Raw genomic sequence first — 14,102 nt, 5'->3', positions numbered from 1 at the left:
CACCCGAGGTCTTCCCTCCCTCTGCAGGTTGGGGTGGGGCGGGGGGGGGGCTGGGGCCACACCTCCCAGTGGCCTCACTGCCCGAGGGGTCCTCCCCCAAGTCCCCCGGGGCCACAACCAGCCCCCTCCACCCCGGCCTCCTCTCCAGCCCCGTGCCACCGTCAGGCCGCGCCGGTTCTCATGATTCTATGTTGAACGTTATTTATAAACATGAGAGGAATCTTACCCTGAACACCACTGGGGAGTTTGGCCCCTCAGACCATGGGGTGGGAGCCAGTGGTGGGGATTGCTGCTGCTGCTGCTGACCCCAGGGCCCCATCTGCCCTCCTGTCCTCTCCTCTCGCTGCTCACAGGACCCGCCTCCTTTGCTGAAATCCCAAGAGGTAAGTGCAGTGAAGAATCTAGGGTCACCCCCATCCTGCCCTCCTCCCACCCCCATTCCCCCAGGAGCAAGGGAGGGGGGAATGCCCTGGGCTAGAGCCCAGATTTCGCACGGCATCCGTGCATCTGGGTTCTGCTCCCATCCCATCCGTCAGGGAGGCGGGCAGGGCAGCACGGTGACCGCCCACGTACATCCGGGGAAGCTGGTGGTAGCCCTGATGGCCTGCTCCCACCACACCCCTGCTAGTTTCAGGTTGACCCCAGGGGCCCCAGGGAGTGGGACCTCTAGTACCACATTGGTTTGGGAGGGCGGGGATGGGGGTGCCCATGCTGCCCTGGGTGCCAGCTGCTCCACAGAGCCCCTCTCGCCAGGGAAGGCACATGGTTACCAGTGGCCCGCATGCTGGGTGGAACAGAGAAACTGGCATCGCCACCTCCCCACTGGGAACTGGGCCCCGGGGGTTCTCTTCCCCCGAGAGTTGATATCGGGTCAGTGGGGTGAGCAGGGCACCAGAGGCCCCAGCAGCTCGGACTCAGATTACCTGGAGAGACAGGGAGGGGGTGGGTCTCCAGGAGAGCCCTGGGCTGGCACTGTGCCCATTGGAGGAGCAGGGAGAGATTTAAAGGCTGAACTTGGCTTCCCTCCTACCCCCCCCCCCCCCCAACTCCTCCGCAGTCCTCCCCCGGCCCCCGCTGGTAACTCCTTGCCCTCTCTTTTCCCCCAGGACCTGACGGCCCCGTTGGGCACCGAGGCCAGGGACCTATTTGCCACGGAAACCCAGGACCGGAGCAGGGCTGCCACTCGCAAGGACTCTCACTGAGGCTGTGACGATTTTCATCGGGTCCTGGATGCTGCCAGCAGGAACTCTGTGACCCTCGCAGCCTCCTCTGCCAGTTCTTGGGAAGGATGGGAGCAGGGTCCAGAGCCTGCTCCGTCTCCTTGTCCACCGCCCCCCAACCCCCGGGGTGGACAGGAGTGGGTCCGTGCATGTGGGAGCAGTGTTCTCCCCTTTCTGCTGTCCTGTTCAATTTTTCACCCCGCCATCCTGCCCTGGGAGGGGACTCCGAGGCTGAGTTTGCCTCTGTCCAGGAATCCACTGTGGGACAAAGGATGAGGATTGGTGTGTGTGTGTGTGTGTTGAGGAGGTGGGGTGGTCCTAGCAGCCGTGCACCCTAATCTCTCCACCCCCAAATTAGGGCTCTTCACCTCAGCTGCATCCTCAGAGACCCTCCCCTGGCCAACCCTGAAGATGAGGGAGGAGGGGACAGGGAGGTCAGTCCCTTGAGCTGGGTCTCTACCAGCTCTGGCCTCCAAGCTCCATCTTTACCACACCTTTTGCCTTTCCCACACTCCCAACCCTTTCCCCAGTTCCACCCTCCAGCACTAGACAACCACTGTCTTCCTCCCCACAGCCCACCCCCAGTCACGACTAGGGGCTGAGGGAAGGTACCCATATTCCATGCTCCTGGCCCGAGTCTCCCCTGCCCTTCCCGGTGGGGTGGGGAGCTGACAGATGGGGGAGGGGTAATGCTCCATAAGGTAGTTTGGGAAAGAGCAGGCACCCTCTGCTTAGAACAATGCCAAGAGCAGGGGAAGGGCTGAGGTGGGCAAATTCTGGAGCAAACAGTCGTGCCAGGCTGGGGGTCAACACTTCCTCATTCTCCGGCTCCTGGGCTAGACTGTGGTTCCAGCGAGGCGATGGACAATCACATGGTGGACTTGTCTCCTCCCTCAGATGGTCGGCCCTTCAGGTCCCCAGCCTCCTAGGGCACTGGACCCCGGCCTGGGGTGGGAGAACAGACAGTCTTTGTCCATTTTGTAAAGAGGATGTGAAAACTGAACATTGTACTGACATTTTACTCATCTGCCACCCCCCCACAGTGAGGGAGGGGGAACAGTCTCTCCTGAGCCTGTCTCTAGCCCCCCTGCCCCTCCAAGTTGGGGGTTGGGTCTTTCCTCTGGCCCCCAGGTTGAATGTATTTATTATGAGAATGGCTTTATTTTATTACCTCCCATCTGTCCCCCTCCCACGAGGCACAGGGGCCGAAGCAGCACCGCACAGGCTCTGTGAGTCCATTCTGTCCCCTGCGCCCTCCTCCCCCCACCAGCCGTCAGTAAACGCCCAAAACCCAGGCATCCCCGTGTGGTCTGTGGAGTTGGTCCCCACCTACCCTTGGAAAGGTCGGGGGTCAGGGTGGCTCTGAGCAGTTGGAGAGGAATGGGTGGCTGAGCTCTAGCCCCACTCAAACCAGCTCTGACCACCTAGTGACCAGAGGCTGGGCTCGGGCAAGTCACTTGTCTGTGCCTCAGCTCTCTTCTCTGCAAAGTGGGGATAATACCCATTCTCCCTCCTATTTAGACTGTGAGCCCTATGTGGGACCTGATTATCTTGTATCCTCCCTGGTGTTGGAACAGTGGGTGGCACATAGCACTTAAATACTACAATTATTCCTGCAGGGAGTTCTAGGGGAGACAACTTGCTGGGAACTGCATCTACCCTTCTTTACCTGTACAGTTACTCCCATTAGTGAGCCCTGTAGCCCACTGAGCTCCGTACAGGCCTTGAGCCAGGCCTGGCAGATAGGGCTGCCAGTCCCTTACTGGCTTAAACAGAGAGGGTTGGGCTGGGGGTACCCAAGGCACCGCAGTCTGGCTGGAGACTCTAAGCTCCTTGTGGGTGGGGAAGAAGTCTACCAACTCTGTATTGTAGTACCGCAAGCACTTATTGCAGTTCTCTGCCCCCACTAAGCATCTAGAGAGGTGAGGGGATTGTTACATTTATTGAGTGCTTCTGGACCAGCCACTTTGCTAAGTCCTTGTAGAGTGTGCATCCCCTGGAGACCAGGGATGGTGTCTAACTCTCAAACTTGTATTTTCCCCCCAGTGCTTAGCACCCTGTGGGCACTTGGTAAATACTATTACTGCTGCTGAGCTCAGAACGGGCTGCACAAACCCAGGGCAAACCCTCGCCCTTTTCTGGGAGGTGAGAGCTGGGCTCTCCAGTGGGTCCCACACTGTGCTCCTTGCCTTGGGCCTGCCCCCACAAGCCCAGTTGTTCCGGCAGTCACGCATCAGTAGCCGGAAGCCCTGCAGGGGCCCTGCTGCTGAGCAGATTCTCACCACCTTCCCCCATTTCTCCCACCATCATTTGCCTCCCCCAGCATCCTGGGAAGCCCCAGGGAGGTTCCGAAATGCCGCAAGCCGCTCTTTCCCCTCCACTTGTTTGCGCTCCCCCATTCAAGGTTCCTCCTTGAGAGGCAGCGAGCGGTACCGGCATCACTGCTCAGCCCTACACGCTGCAGGTTGGTCCCAGTGAAGCTGGTCTTTCAGGTTGGATTGCTACTTTTCCTAAGGCTACCCTGCTCCAGGGTGATATGGGAACCCAAGGTGGAACTTCTCCATCTTTTGTGGGGGCTGAACTAAAGCAACAGGTCATGGGCAGCTCTGGGGGTCCAGAAGAGGCAGAGGGGGGGCTTGATGACTATAATAGTATTTATTAATCACTTGCTACGTGCTAAGCACCAGAGCAGGATATAAAGATAATCCAATCAGGCACGACCCTCATCCACATAACACCTTCAGGCCTCTGCCTTTTGGGAGGCAAGAGACCATTTATACCTGGCAAGATTCCAGCAGAGGCTTGAGGGGCTGGGCTTGGGCCAGCAACCCCCTCCCCTCCCTGGCATTCATGCCGTTATCTCAGGAAGCAGTTGGGTTCTGAGGTCCCCCACCCCAAGGTACAATATTTCACACCTGTTCACAGAGGCCTGTTGGGTCTACAAGTCCCAGCAAGCACCAGTCATATGGTCTGCCATTCCCCAGGGTGCCATTGCATTGAGCTCGGCTGTGGCAGCGGATCCTGCATGGGCTCCCAATCCCCCAACCAGCGTTATCTCTTTGCCGCACAGAAGCGGACGGGGCAGCGCTGACTGAGGCTGGGCACCCAGAGGCTGCTCTCCGGTCAGTCCCATCTCCTAGCACAACAGGTGGTGAGAGGAGGGCCATGCCCCCATCCACGCTCCCACCGCACCCACCCCAGGGGACTGCTGGACCAGACCTGGACCCAGATGCAGAGGAGTCAAACTTGGAAATCCCACCCTGACAGGACTCAGCCCAGAGCTCCAGGGGAAATACTGAAGCAGCAGCTTGGCTTACTGGATAGAGCCTGGGGCCTGGCAATCAATCAATCAATCGTATTTATTGAGCACTTACTGTGTTAGAACCCAGGTCCTAATCCCGGCCCCACCATGTCTGCTGTGTGACCTTAGGCAAGTAACTTCTCTAAGTCTCAGTTACCTCACTGGTAAAATGGGGATTAAGAATATGAACCCTATGTGGGACAGGAACTGTGCCCAACCTGATTAACTTTTATCTACTCCAGTGCTTGGCACATAGTAAGTACCATTATTATTGTTACTGACCCACAAACACATCCGTGGCTAGCTTCTACACCCCAGGAGATCTTTCTGGATTGTGTGTGAGTCCCTGAGGGACGCTAAGGATTAGGGAACTTTTTCTCTTCGTTAAAAAGGGGAAAGAAAAGTCACAAGATGGAGATCACGAAGCTGGAGTGACTTGATTGCACTGGAGAGACTCCCCACTGCCAGTAGCTTTATTCACAGAGTAATACCAATAAAAAGGCTAGGGAAAGAGAGCAAAGGTTCGAGCGCATCACTCAATCACTTTCCCCTCGGTCCTCTCATTCCTGCAGCGCCCTTGCCGTGTTGTTTCTCTGGAGGTCCTTTACTGTCAGCGTCGGAGGCTTGTTGGTGAATGGATGCCACTGACCCTGAATGCTCGGCGTGTCTGTGTGGTAAGGCTTCCGGATACGGATGATCTCCAGCCCGGATTGGTTAGCCCGGGTCTGGATCAGTTCGGCAATCTGATCCACGTTCTTATTGGTGACGGGCTCCTCTCTCACTGCACCGTTCACTGTGGAGATTGTCGAGAGGGCATCAGTGTTAGGGAGCGAATAAGCCACACCGACTACCCAGAGCTGATCAGCTGGCCAACTAGTCCCAAATCTTTGCCCTTGCTGGCCCTGGTCCTAGTCTAGGGGACCACAAGGTTTAATTTTAGACCCCAAGCACCCCCTGCCAGTCCTGTGTATTTGGGACTGGGGAGGGGCGGGGAGAAAGAAGGACAGCAGGAAAGGCAGGTCACTTTTTCCTCTGCAGAATGGGCTGTTCTCCTTTACCAGTGTACAGCTACTGGAATTTCAGTCGATCGTATTTACTGAGCGCTTACTGCATGCAGAGTGCTGTTCTAGGTGCTTGGGAAAGTACAATTCATCCATAAACAGACACTTTTCCTGCCCACAACGATCTTAAAGGGCATTTGGGATGGAGGGAGAAGTGGAGGGGGAAGTCGGCAGCTCCACCTTTGCCCGTCGGTCCCAAAACCCAAGAGACAGGAGTTGGCTGTTGAGGGATTTGGAGGGGAATGTGGGCCCGGCTGCGCAGGCTACTTTTAGAAAGAAAATCCCTACGAGGAGGACGGTTCTCATCCCCAGCCACCCCAGAAGCCCCATCCGAACCCCCGGCCCCGACTCACGGTACTCGGTCACCAGCTTGGGCACGCGGCAGGGCTTGGGGTTCAGGTACACCACGACCCCGGGGTTCTTCTTGGCAAAGTCCAGGATCCGCGTCTCTATGTAGTCCCTGCGGGGGAAGTCCAGTCACCTGGGGCATGGACCCTCCTCCCCCTCCCACCCTCGCTGGGGTAATAATAATGGTATTTGCTAAGCACTTACTTTGTGCAAAGCACTGTTCTAAGCGCTGGGGAGGTTACAAGGTGATCAGGTTGTCCCAAGGGGGGCTCACAGTCTTAGTCCCCATCAATCAATCAATCGGATTTATTGAGCGCTTACTGTGTGCAGAGCACTGTACTAAGCGCTTGGGAAGTCCAAGTTGGCAACATATAGAGACGGTCCCTACCCAACAGCGGGCTCACAGTCTAGAAGGGGGAGACAGACAACAAAACATATTAACAAAATAAAATAAATAGAATACGTATATACAAGTAAAATAGAGTAATAAATACGTACAAACATATACATACGTACAGGTGCTGTGGGGAAGGGAAGGAGGTAAGGCGGGGGGATGGAGGGGGGAAGACGAGGGAGACAGAACAAAACAAAACATATTAACAAAATAAAGTAAATAGAATAGATATGTACAAGTAAAATAAATACAGTAATAAATCCGTACAAACATATATACATATATATAGGTGCTGTGGGGAAGGGAAGGAGGTAAGGCGGGGGGGATGGAGAGGGGGAGGATGAGGGAGACAGAGAACAAAACATATTAACAAAATAAAATAGAGTAGATATGTACAAGTAAAATAAATAGAGTAATAAATCCGTACAAACATATATACAGGTGCTGTGGGGAAGGGAAGGAGGTAAGGCGGGGGGGATGGAGAGGGGGAGGACGAGGGAGACAGAGAACAAAACAAAACATTAACAAAATAAAATACATAGAATAGATATGTACAAGTAAAATAAATAGAGTAATAAATACGTACAAACATATATAGGTGCTGTGGGGAAGGGAAGGAGGTAAGGCGGGGGGGGATGGAGAGGGGGAGGGGGAGGGAGACAGAGAACAAAATAAAACGTATGAACAAAATAAAATAAATAGGATAGATATGTACAAGTAAAATAAATAAATAGAGTAATAAATACGTACAAACATATATACAGGTGCTGTGGGGAAGGGAAGGAGGTAAGGCGGGGGGGATGGAGAGGGGGAGGACGAGGGGGACAGAGAACAAGACATATTAATAAAATAGAGTAGATATGTACAAGTAAAATAAATAGAGTAATAAACCCGTACAAACATATATCCATATATACAGGTGCTGTGGGGAAAGGAAGGAGGTACGGCGGGGGGGATGGAGAGGGGGAGGACGAGGGAGACAGAGAACAAAACATATTAACAAAATAAAATAAATAGAATAGATATGTACAAGTAAAATAAACAGAGTAATAAATATGTACAAACATATACACAGGTGCTGTGGGGAAGGGAAGGAGGTAAGGCGGGGGGGATGGAGAGGAGGAGGACGAGGGAGGCAGAGAACAAAACATATTAACAAAATAAAATATACAAAGTAGATATGTACAAGTAAAATAGAGTAATAAATCCGTACAAACATATATACAGGTGATGTGGGGAAAGGAAGGAGGTAAGGCGGGGGGGATGGAGGGGGGAGGACGAGGGAGACAGAGAACAAAACATATTAACAAAATAGAGTAGATATGTACAAAAAATAAATAGAGTAATAAATCCGTACAAACATATAGACATATATACAGGTGATGTGGGGAAAGGAAGGAGGTAAGGCGGGGGGATGGAGAGGGGGAGGACGAGGGAGACAGAGAACAAAACATATTAAAATAAAATAGAGTAGATACGTACAAGTAAAATAGAGTAATAAATCCGTACAAACATATATACATATATACAGGTGCTGTGGGAAAGGGGAGGCCCAGAGAAGCGCAGTGACTTGCCCGAGGTCCCGCACAGGTGGCAATGGGCAGGGCCGGGGTTGGAACCCCTGACCTCTGCCCTCTGCCCCCCAAGCCCGGTGGGGGTCGGCCGCACCTGACGCCGCGGGAGGTCTGCGCGTCCCTGCTGAAGGTGAGGCTGAGCCGCTGCAGCTGCTGCACGTAGCGGCCCAGCCCGTTGTGCAAAACGCTGCCGAGGAACCGGCTGGCGGTGCCGCGCCCCGTCATGGCCGGCGGGGAGGGGGGACTTCCCGGGCCCCGGGAGAAGGTAGTACTTCCAGGGTCAGGGGCGGGGCGGGGCGGGGCGGGGGGGGGGGCCAAACGGTGACCTCCTGGGCGCGGAGGCGTCTGGGAAGGGAAGGGAAGGTTGGCCTGTTTTAACCCCTTTCCTTGCGATGTGGATCCGCCCTTGCGCCCGGCCCCTGCTCGCCTTCCGTCACCCCCGGGGCCTCTCCCTGGACCCCCTGCCCGCCCGTCGTTCGCTGAGGAAGAAGCCCCTGCCCCTCCTCAAGTTGAGGGAGGTGCCCGTGACTCTGACCGAAATCTGCCAGTACCTGCGGGCCCGAGGCATCCCCTTCCGCGACGGGCACTGCTGCCTCCACCTCCCCAGCCCCTTCGCCGGACACGGGGAAAGGGACGGGGAGGACGGCGGCCTCTACATCGACAAGACGACGGGCCGGTTCCTGTGCAGGGCCACCCAGGCGGAGGGCAGCTGGCAGGACTTTCAGGCCCGCGTGGAGGTGTCGGGGGGAGGGCCCCCGGAGCGTCCGGGGGAGCCGGTCCTGGGCTCGTCCGACGCCGAGGCGGCACGGCGGCTGTGGGCCCGAGCTGTGCCGCTTTGGGAGCTGCCAGCCGAGGAGCGGGAGGCCGCCCGGGCCGCCTTCGGCCTGTCCCCGCTGTCGGCCTCCACACTGAGCCGCTTCTCCGTGCGCTACTTGCGCGGGGCCCGGAGCCTCGTGTTCCCCTGGTTCTGCCCACGCGGTGGGAGCGGGCTGCGCGGCCTCAAGCTGCTGGGGGCGGAGGGCGACGGCCACGTGGAGACCACCCTGCCGCGGCCGGCCGCCTACCTCAACCTGTTCGGCCTGCCGCTCGTCGGCAGGATGGACACCGAGGTGGTGCTCACCGGGCGGGAGCTGGACTGTCTCGCCCTGCACCAGGCCACGGGGAAGCCCACGCTGGCCCTGCCCCGCAGCACGGCCTGCCTGGCCCCCGCCCTGCTTCCTTACCTGGAGCCCTTCGAGCGCATCGTGCTGTGGCTCGGGGACGATCTGCGCTCCTGGGAGGCCGCCAAGCTCTTCTCCCGCAAACTGAACCCGGAGCGCTGCTGGCTGGTGGTGCCCAGTGAGCAGCGGCCTCGCCCCCTGGACGCCCTGTCCCGGGGCCTGAGCTTGCCCCACATCCTGGGCACGGCCCAGCCGGCCCACCACCCCAAGGGCATCGTCTCCTTCCGCCAGGTCTGTGACGAAGTGCTGATGGAACTGGCCAACGCCGAGCAGGTGGCCGGTGTCCGGTGGAGCCGCTTCCCGGACCTGAACCGTCTCCTGAAGGGGCATCGTAAGGGGGAGCTCACCATCGTCACAGGTCAGTGTGTCCAGTTCCTCTCCCCTGGTGCCCTGCTTTGCGCTTCCCGGGTTTGGGTCTCCGAAAAGGCCTGGGCTGGAACCAGCCTTTCCCACCGCTTCCTGCCGGATCCTGCACTCAAGGTTCCTGAATGCAACACACTAAGCGTAGGAGAAGTACCGCAGAAGGACAGGACAGGTTTCAAGTCATGCTGGCCTGGGAATCCTGGGGAGAAGGGTTTGTTTCAGGCCCCCATGTCTCCGTCTCCCTTCTTGGATCCCGCACCTTCAAGCACGTTGGGTCACTATTGCCCTGACCATGAGGATCCCACACAGAATATTTCCCCCCACCGTAGAAGCTAAAACCAGCCAGGATTGTCCCACAACAAGCGAGCTTGGCCCTGGGGGGCTGAAGAGGCCTGTAATAGGCAGGTTGGATTTAGGGGAGGCACTCCCACCCTTGCCTTGCCCATCTTCCTGCCAACTGGATCCAGGAGGGACCGAGGCCCTTGTCTGGGAGATGGGGTTTGGGGACCGGGCAAGGGGTCCCGCCCCCGTCCCGTCCCTCACCCACGTGATGCGCCCTCCCTCTCCCCGGCCAGGGCGGACGGGCAGCGGGAAGACAACGTTCATCAGCGAGTACTCGCTAGACCTGTGGACACAGGGGGTGAGCACGCTGTGGGGCAGCTTTGAGATCGGCAACGAGCGGCTGGTCCAGGTCATGCTCACCCAGTTCTCCCGGGGGCGGCTGGAGGAGGAGCCGAACCAGGATGACGCGTGGGCCGACAGATTTGAGGACCTGCCGCTCTACTTCATGACCTTGCATGGGCAGCAGAACATCAAGTGCGTGAACCCGTCACCCCTCACCAGCGAGACCCACAGATCACAGTCATTTGGGGAGAGTTGGGGGCCAGCCCTTCGGTCAGTGTGGGGGCTTAGACTATGTGCAGTAACCACACGTGTATTCTCGCCTAGCACTAAGTACTGTTCTGTACACACTAAGCGCTTAGTAAATACTGCTTCTACTACTACTAAAAACTATTCAGGCGGGTGACTTGGAACCCTCTGAAAACATTTTGGGTAGGGGCATAGGGGACTGGCTAGGACCCCAAAGGATTTAAGCAGGGCACTCGTCTCCTGTGTTCCTCAAAGTTTAGGCTGGGGTGATGCAGTTGGAGAGGAAGAGGAGTCTCTAGGCATTTGATCCGTGTCTGTGTGTGCACGTGTGCGCGCACAAGCGAAAACTCATCCTGCTGTCTCTTCCCCCAGTACCGTGTTGGACACCATGCACCTTGCAGTCCACGTGCATGACGTCTGCCACGTCATCATCGACAACCTGCAGTTGGTGATGGGACAAGGGCAGCGGTCGGCAGACAGGTACTCTTCCCTCCCACCCCAGCCCTGCCGCCTGCAAAGTAGGTTGCCAGTTGTCCTCTCCCTTGGCTGGAGAGCCTGGTTCCTTCCTCGCTATGGCCTGGACACCCACCCCTACCTCCTTTCCCCATAGGGGCTTAGAGACCTCCCACAAAGGAGGGTCCCGCCTGCCTGCTTCTCTCCCAAGCCTCAGAGACAGGAAGGGAGGGATGGAGGGAGAAAGGGAGATAGGTGACGTGGTCTGGACAAGTGGGGCCATGAGGGCGGGGAGCGGCTTCCGGGACCCTTAGTTGAGGAGAGAATTTGTAGTCTGGTCAGCCGCCCCGATAGAACTGGAATCCCCCTCTCCCCTCCCGCCTTCTCCGTAGCCCCACATCACCACCTCCTCTCCCAATCTCCCTCCGCGGCCGGCTCGGCCTGACAGGCTCACGGCCCAGGACAACGTCATTGGGGCATTGAGGAAGTTCGCCACCGACAGCGGCTGCCACGTGACCCTGGTCGTCCACCCCCATAAAGAGGATGACAAAAGAGAGCTGCAGACAGAGTCCATTTCTCGATCGGCTGAGGTGAGTGAGCCAGGTGGGCCCTGCAAGCGTGAGCCCAGGTCCAGGGCTGCCCCGCTCAGCAGAGGCTGGACAGGGAGCCCAGCGTGGGGGACTCAAGGGTTCTGGGCCCGGCTGTTCCCTGGGCTAGGCAGCGCCGCCGGCTCAGGGTGGCCTCATCCAGATTGACCAACAGTTGGAGCGTGCACAAAGTCACTTTTCAATTACTTGAGTGGAGTTATTCTGTGAGGTGAGAACCCTGGGTTTTTGCTTTTCAAGCTCTTGTTCCCAGGGAATCTGAGAGAGGGGGCTCAGCCTCAGTGCTCTCCTCCAAGGGAGGGTCCCCGGGGCTGTAGGAGCCCCCAGGGTGGCAGGCAGGCAGGTGCCGGGTCTCACCCCTACCTCCCCAGCTGGCCTTCTTTCTTATTACTCCCATGTGGTTCTCTGGCCTTCCTCGCCATGAACAAGTCCCCCTACAGTAGCCCCAGCCCGCTTCCTCCTCTCCTTTTCTTCTGTCTTCCTTTCTTTCCTCATCTGCTGGTCTCAAGACTCGAGCATCTCTCTTCTCAACACTGTATCCTTTCTGTCAGTCTCCTGCCGAAGACATGAACGTCATGACCTCCCAGCCATTCCAGACCTCCTCTTCCTGGCTCCTCCCCTAGAGACTCTTCAGTAATAAGGGAAAAACCGTGCTCTTACCCGCTTCATGAGACAAGTGCTGGCTATTAAATCCCTTTCATGTATAGGTTCACACACATTTATCTGAGCAGCCCACTTTCATAGTAACCCCCAGCCCCGCCAACACCCACATATTTTTTATTTATTTATGTATATTAACGTCTGTCTCCACCTCCAGACCGTGAGCCCGTTGTGGGCAGGGAACATGTCTGTTGTTATGTTGTCCTCTCCCAAGTGCTTAGTATAGTGCTTTGCACACAGTAAGAGCTTAGTAAATATGATTTAATTAATGAACACACACTTTTTTGTCCCGTCACTCCAGGTGGCAGACAACGTCCTCATCCTCCAGGACAGGAAGCTGGTAACAGCTCCGGCCAAGCGCTACCTGCAGGTGGCCAAGAACCGCTTTGACGGGGATTTGGGCACCTTTCCGCTGGAGTTCTGCAAGACCTCGTTGACCTTCTCCCCCCCAGTCAAGGGCAAAGCTCGGCCCAAGAAGGGAAAGGAAGGCAACCATCTGGCCTCCCCCAAGGCCCCGGGGGCCAGTAAGGAGGAGGAGGCCCCAGGGGAGCTGTGAGGTCAGCTGTTCCCAGATCGGCCACCCCACTACCACCCCAGCTCAGAGCTGGGGCGTGAGGACAGGGAGCAGCAGGCTGTGGGATGGAGGGGTTGGTGTCTACCTGCCCCCGCAAAGAGCAGCTCCATGGCACCCTTCGCTACCAGAGGGCCAGGTGTCACCCTCGTCCTATTGACCGTCCCTGGGTCCTCTGGCCTTGGGTGTCCTGGGGCGCCAGTATGACCCTGGGCCTTGAGGGCAGACATAGCATATCTGTCTGTCTGTCTGGACAGCAGGCCATGAGGTTGACCCAGCTGTGGGGGCTCGGGGCCATGATCTCCACCAGGCTGGCCCCATGACGGGGAAGGTTTGCAGCTCCTTAGAGGAAGAGAGCAGGCGGGGAGGACAGCAGGTGGAAGGGACCGGCGGGGTGGGGGGCACTGTGGGCTAAGGGTCTGTGGTCCCCCATAACCAGGTAAGCTGGAATGGAGGCTGGCAGGGGTACAGCCGGTGAGGGGGAGGAGGAGAGTGTGACTGGTGGGCGGCAGCCTTAGGGCTGAGCCAGAAGCCACCCCACCCCCCAGCAAGTCAGGCCAGGGGCATCCATCCGCTCCTGCTGGCACAAACGCACAAAAACGCCGTTTTTGAAAAATGAATAGAGACCTGGGCTCTTGAATGACCAGTGGAAACGGAGAAGGTCAGGGCACTGGGGGTATGGGGCAGGACCTTGTGCCCATGAATTCAGCCTGGGCTACCGGTCCTTCCCTGCCACTGTCCCTCCAGTCCTCTCCGCAGGGCCGAATACGACTCCGAGGCCTAAGGGGCTTCCAGGGAGGAGCCCACATTGATCTCTTTGGCATTTTTTGTGTTGAAAGAGTTGGGTTTTTAGCTTCCATTTATCTGTGCTCGGGTTTGGTCCCCAGGAGTCATTTATTGCCTGAATTGATTAAAAGCTTAAAACTTTAAACTTGAGTCAGGTCCAGTGGATAAGGCATGGGCCTGGGTGGCAGAGGACTTGGGTTCTAGTCCCAGCTCTGCCACTTGTCTGCTGTGTGACCTTGTGCCTCATTACTTCATCTGTAAAATGGGGATTAAGACTGAACCCTAAATGGGACATGGACTGTGTCCAACCTGATTAGCCTTTTTTTTTGGTTATTTGTTAAGCATTCACTATATCATCATCAATTGTATTTATTGAGCGCTTACTGTGTGCAGAGCACTGTACTAAGCGCTTATATGCCAGCATTTAGTGGGATCCAAATTTTTCTCTCCCCCTGCCCCACCTAAATTACAAGCAGAAGGGGAATTGTCCGTGGCCGTTTTCAAACATTAGAAATAACTCTTCTTTCCCATACTTCCTCCGGCCACCCCCTTAACGTTTTCTGGTGAATTGAACTCAGTGTCCAAGCCACGTGCTGCTGGGGAATTTTTCTTCCGGAGAAGCATCGTGGTCGAGTGGAAGGAGCATGGTCCTGGGAGTCAGGGGTCATGGATTCTA

General features: G+C 56.7%; 3 protein-coding genes and 1 long non-coding RNA gene across 5 annotated transcripts; 3 read left to right on the top strand and 1 right to left on the bottom strand.

Moving 5' to 3' along the window:
- The first annotated feature begins 53 nt into the window (after positions 1-53).
- LOC119938071 lies at positions 54-2,218 on the top strand. Its single transcript, XR_005454338.1, has 2 exons — positions 54-383; positions 1,107-2,218. It is a non-coding gene; the product is annotated as an uncharacterized LOC119938071 (long non-coding RNA).
- Positions 2,219-2,373: 155 nt separating this feature from the next.
- Positions 2,374-4,565, top strand: LOC119938721. Its single transcript, XM_038758626.1, has 3 exons — positions 2,374-2,563; positions 3,223-3,684; positions 4,291-4,565. Exons 1-3 carry the CDS (start codon positions 2,374-2,376, stop codon positions 4,482-4,484), a joined length of 846 nt encoding a protein of 281 aa, XP_038614554.1. The 3' UTR covers positions 4,485-4,565.
- A 388-nt stretch (positions 4,566-4,953) lies between these two features.
- Positions 4,954-8,143, bottom strand: MRPL43 (mitochondrial ribosomal protein L43). The gene is made up of 3 exons (XM_038757751.1): positions 7,993-8,143; positions 5,936-6,042; positions 4,954-5,314 (listed from the first exon to the last, which is right to left on the bottom strand). The coding sequence occupies exons 1-3, from the start codon at positions 8,121-8,123 to the stop codon at positions 5,082-5,084; spliced, it is 471 nt and encodes a 156-aa protein (XP_038613679.1). The 5' UTR covers positions 8,124-8,143; the 3' UTR covers positions 4,954-5,081.
- Positions 8,144-8,270: 127 nt separating this feature from the next.
- On the top strand, positions 8,271-13,571 carry LOC119938148 (twinkle protein, mitochondrial-like). 2 transcript variants are annotated; one of them, XM_038757854.1, is made up of 6 exons: positions 9,147-9,236; positions 9,350-9,476; positions 10,057-10,297; positions 10,724-10,831; positions 11,253-11,394; positions 12,371-13,571. In XM_038757854.1, exons 2-6 carry the CDS (start codon positions 9,368-9,370, stop codon positions 12,623-12,625), a joined length of 855 nt encoding a protein of 284 aa, XP_038613782.1. In that variant the 5' UTR covers positions 9,147-9,236; positions 9,350-9,367; the 3' UTR covers positions 12,626-13,571. The 2 variants fall into 2 exon arrangements, with proteins under 2 accessions (XP_038613781.1, XP_038613782.1); XM_038757853.1 differs by having other exon boundaries at positions 8,271-9,476.
- The last annotated feature ends 531 nt before the right edge of the window (positions 13,572-14,102 follow it).

The sequence above is a fragment of the Tachyglossus aculeatus genome, chromosome 16 (assembly GCF_015852505.1).
Source record: "Tachyglossus aculeatus isolate mTacAcu1 chromosome 16, mTacAcu1.pri, whole genome shotgun sequence".
In the NCBI taxonomy this organism is placed as follows: domain Eukaryota; kingdom Metazoa; phylum Chordata; class Mammalia; order Monotremata; family Tachyglossidae; genus Tachyglossus; species Tachyglossus aculeatus.
Note: the sequence above shows the minus strand (reverse complement) of the source record. Positions and strands in the feature narration are given on the sequence as shown.

Excerpts from the sequence above, each read along its gene's own strand:
- LOC119938721 (XM_038758626.1), top strand. The coding sequence starts at position 2,374 with ATGGCTTTATTTTATTACCTCCCATCTGTCCCCCTCCCACGAGGCACA. Across the intron at positions 2,564-3,222 it reads CCCCACCTACCCTTGGAAAG|ACCAGGGATGGTGTCTAACT; the intron begins GTCGGGGGTCAG and ends CATCCCCTGGAG. Across the intron at positions 3,685-4,290 it reads CTCAGCCCTACACGCTGCAG|AAGCGGACGGGGCAGCGCTG; the intron begins GTTGGTCCCAGT and ends TTTGCCGCACAG.
- MRPL43 (XM_038757751.1), bottom strand. The coding sequence starts at position 8,123 with ATGACGGGGCGCGGCACCGCCAGCCGGTTCCTCGGCAGCGTTTTGCAC. Across the intron at positions 6,043-7,992 it reads CAGACCTCCCGCGGCGTCAG|GGACTACATAGAGACGCGGA; the intron begins GTGCGGCCGACC and ends CTTCCCCCGCAG. Across the intron at positions 5,315-5,935 it reads CAAGCTGGTGACCGAGTACC|TGAACGGTGCAGTGAGAGAG; the intron begins GTGAGTCGGGGC and ends CAATCTCCACAG.
- LOC119938148 (XM_038757853.1), top strand. The coding sequence starts at position 8,291 with ATGTGGATCCGCCCTTGCGCCCGGCCCCTGCTCGCCTTCCGTCACCCC. Across the intron at positions 10,298-10,723 it reads CATGGGCAGCAGAACATCAA|TACCGTGTTGGACACCATGC; the intron begins GTGCGTGAACCC and ends CTCTTCCCCCAG. Across the intron at positions 11,395-12,370 it reads CCATTTCTCGATCGGCTGAG|GTGGCAGACAACGTCCTCAT; the intron begins GTGAGTGAGCCA and ends CCGTCACTCCAG.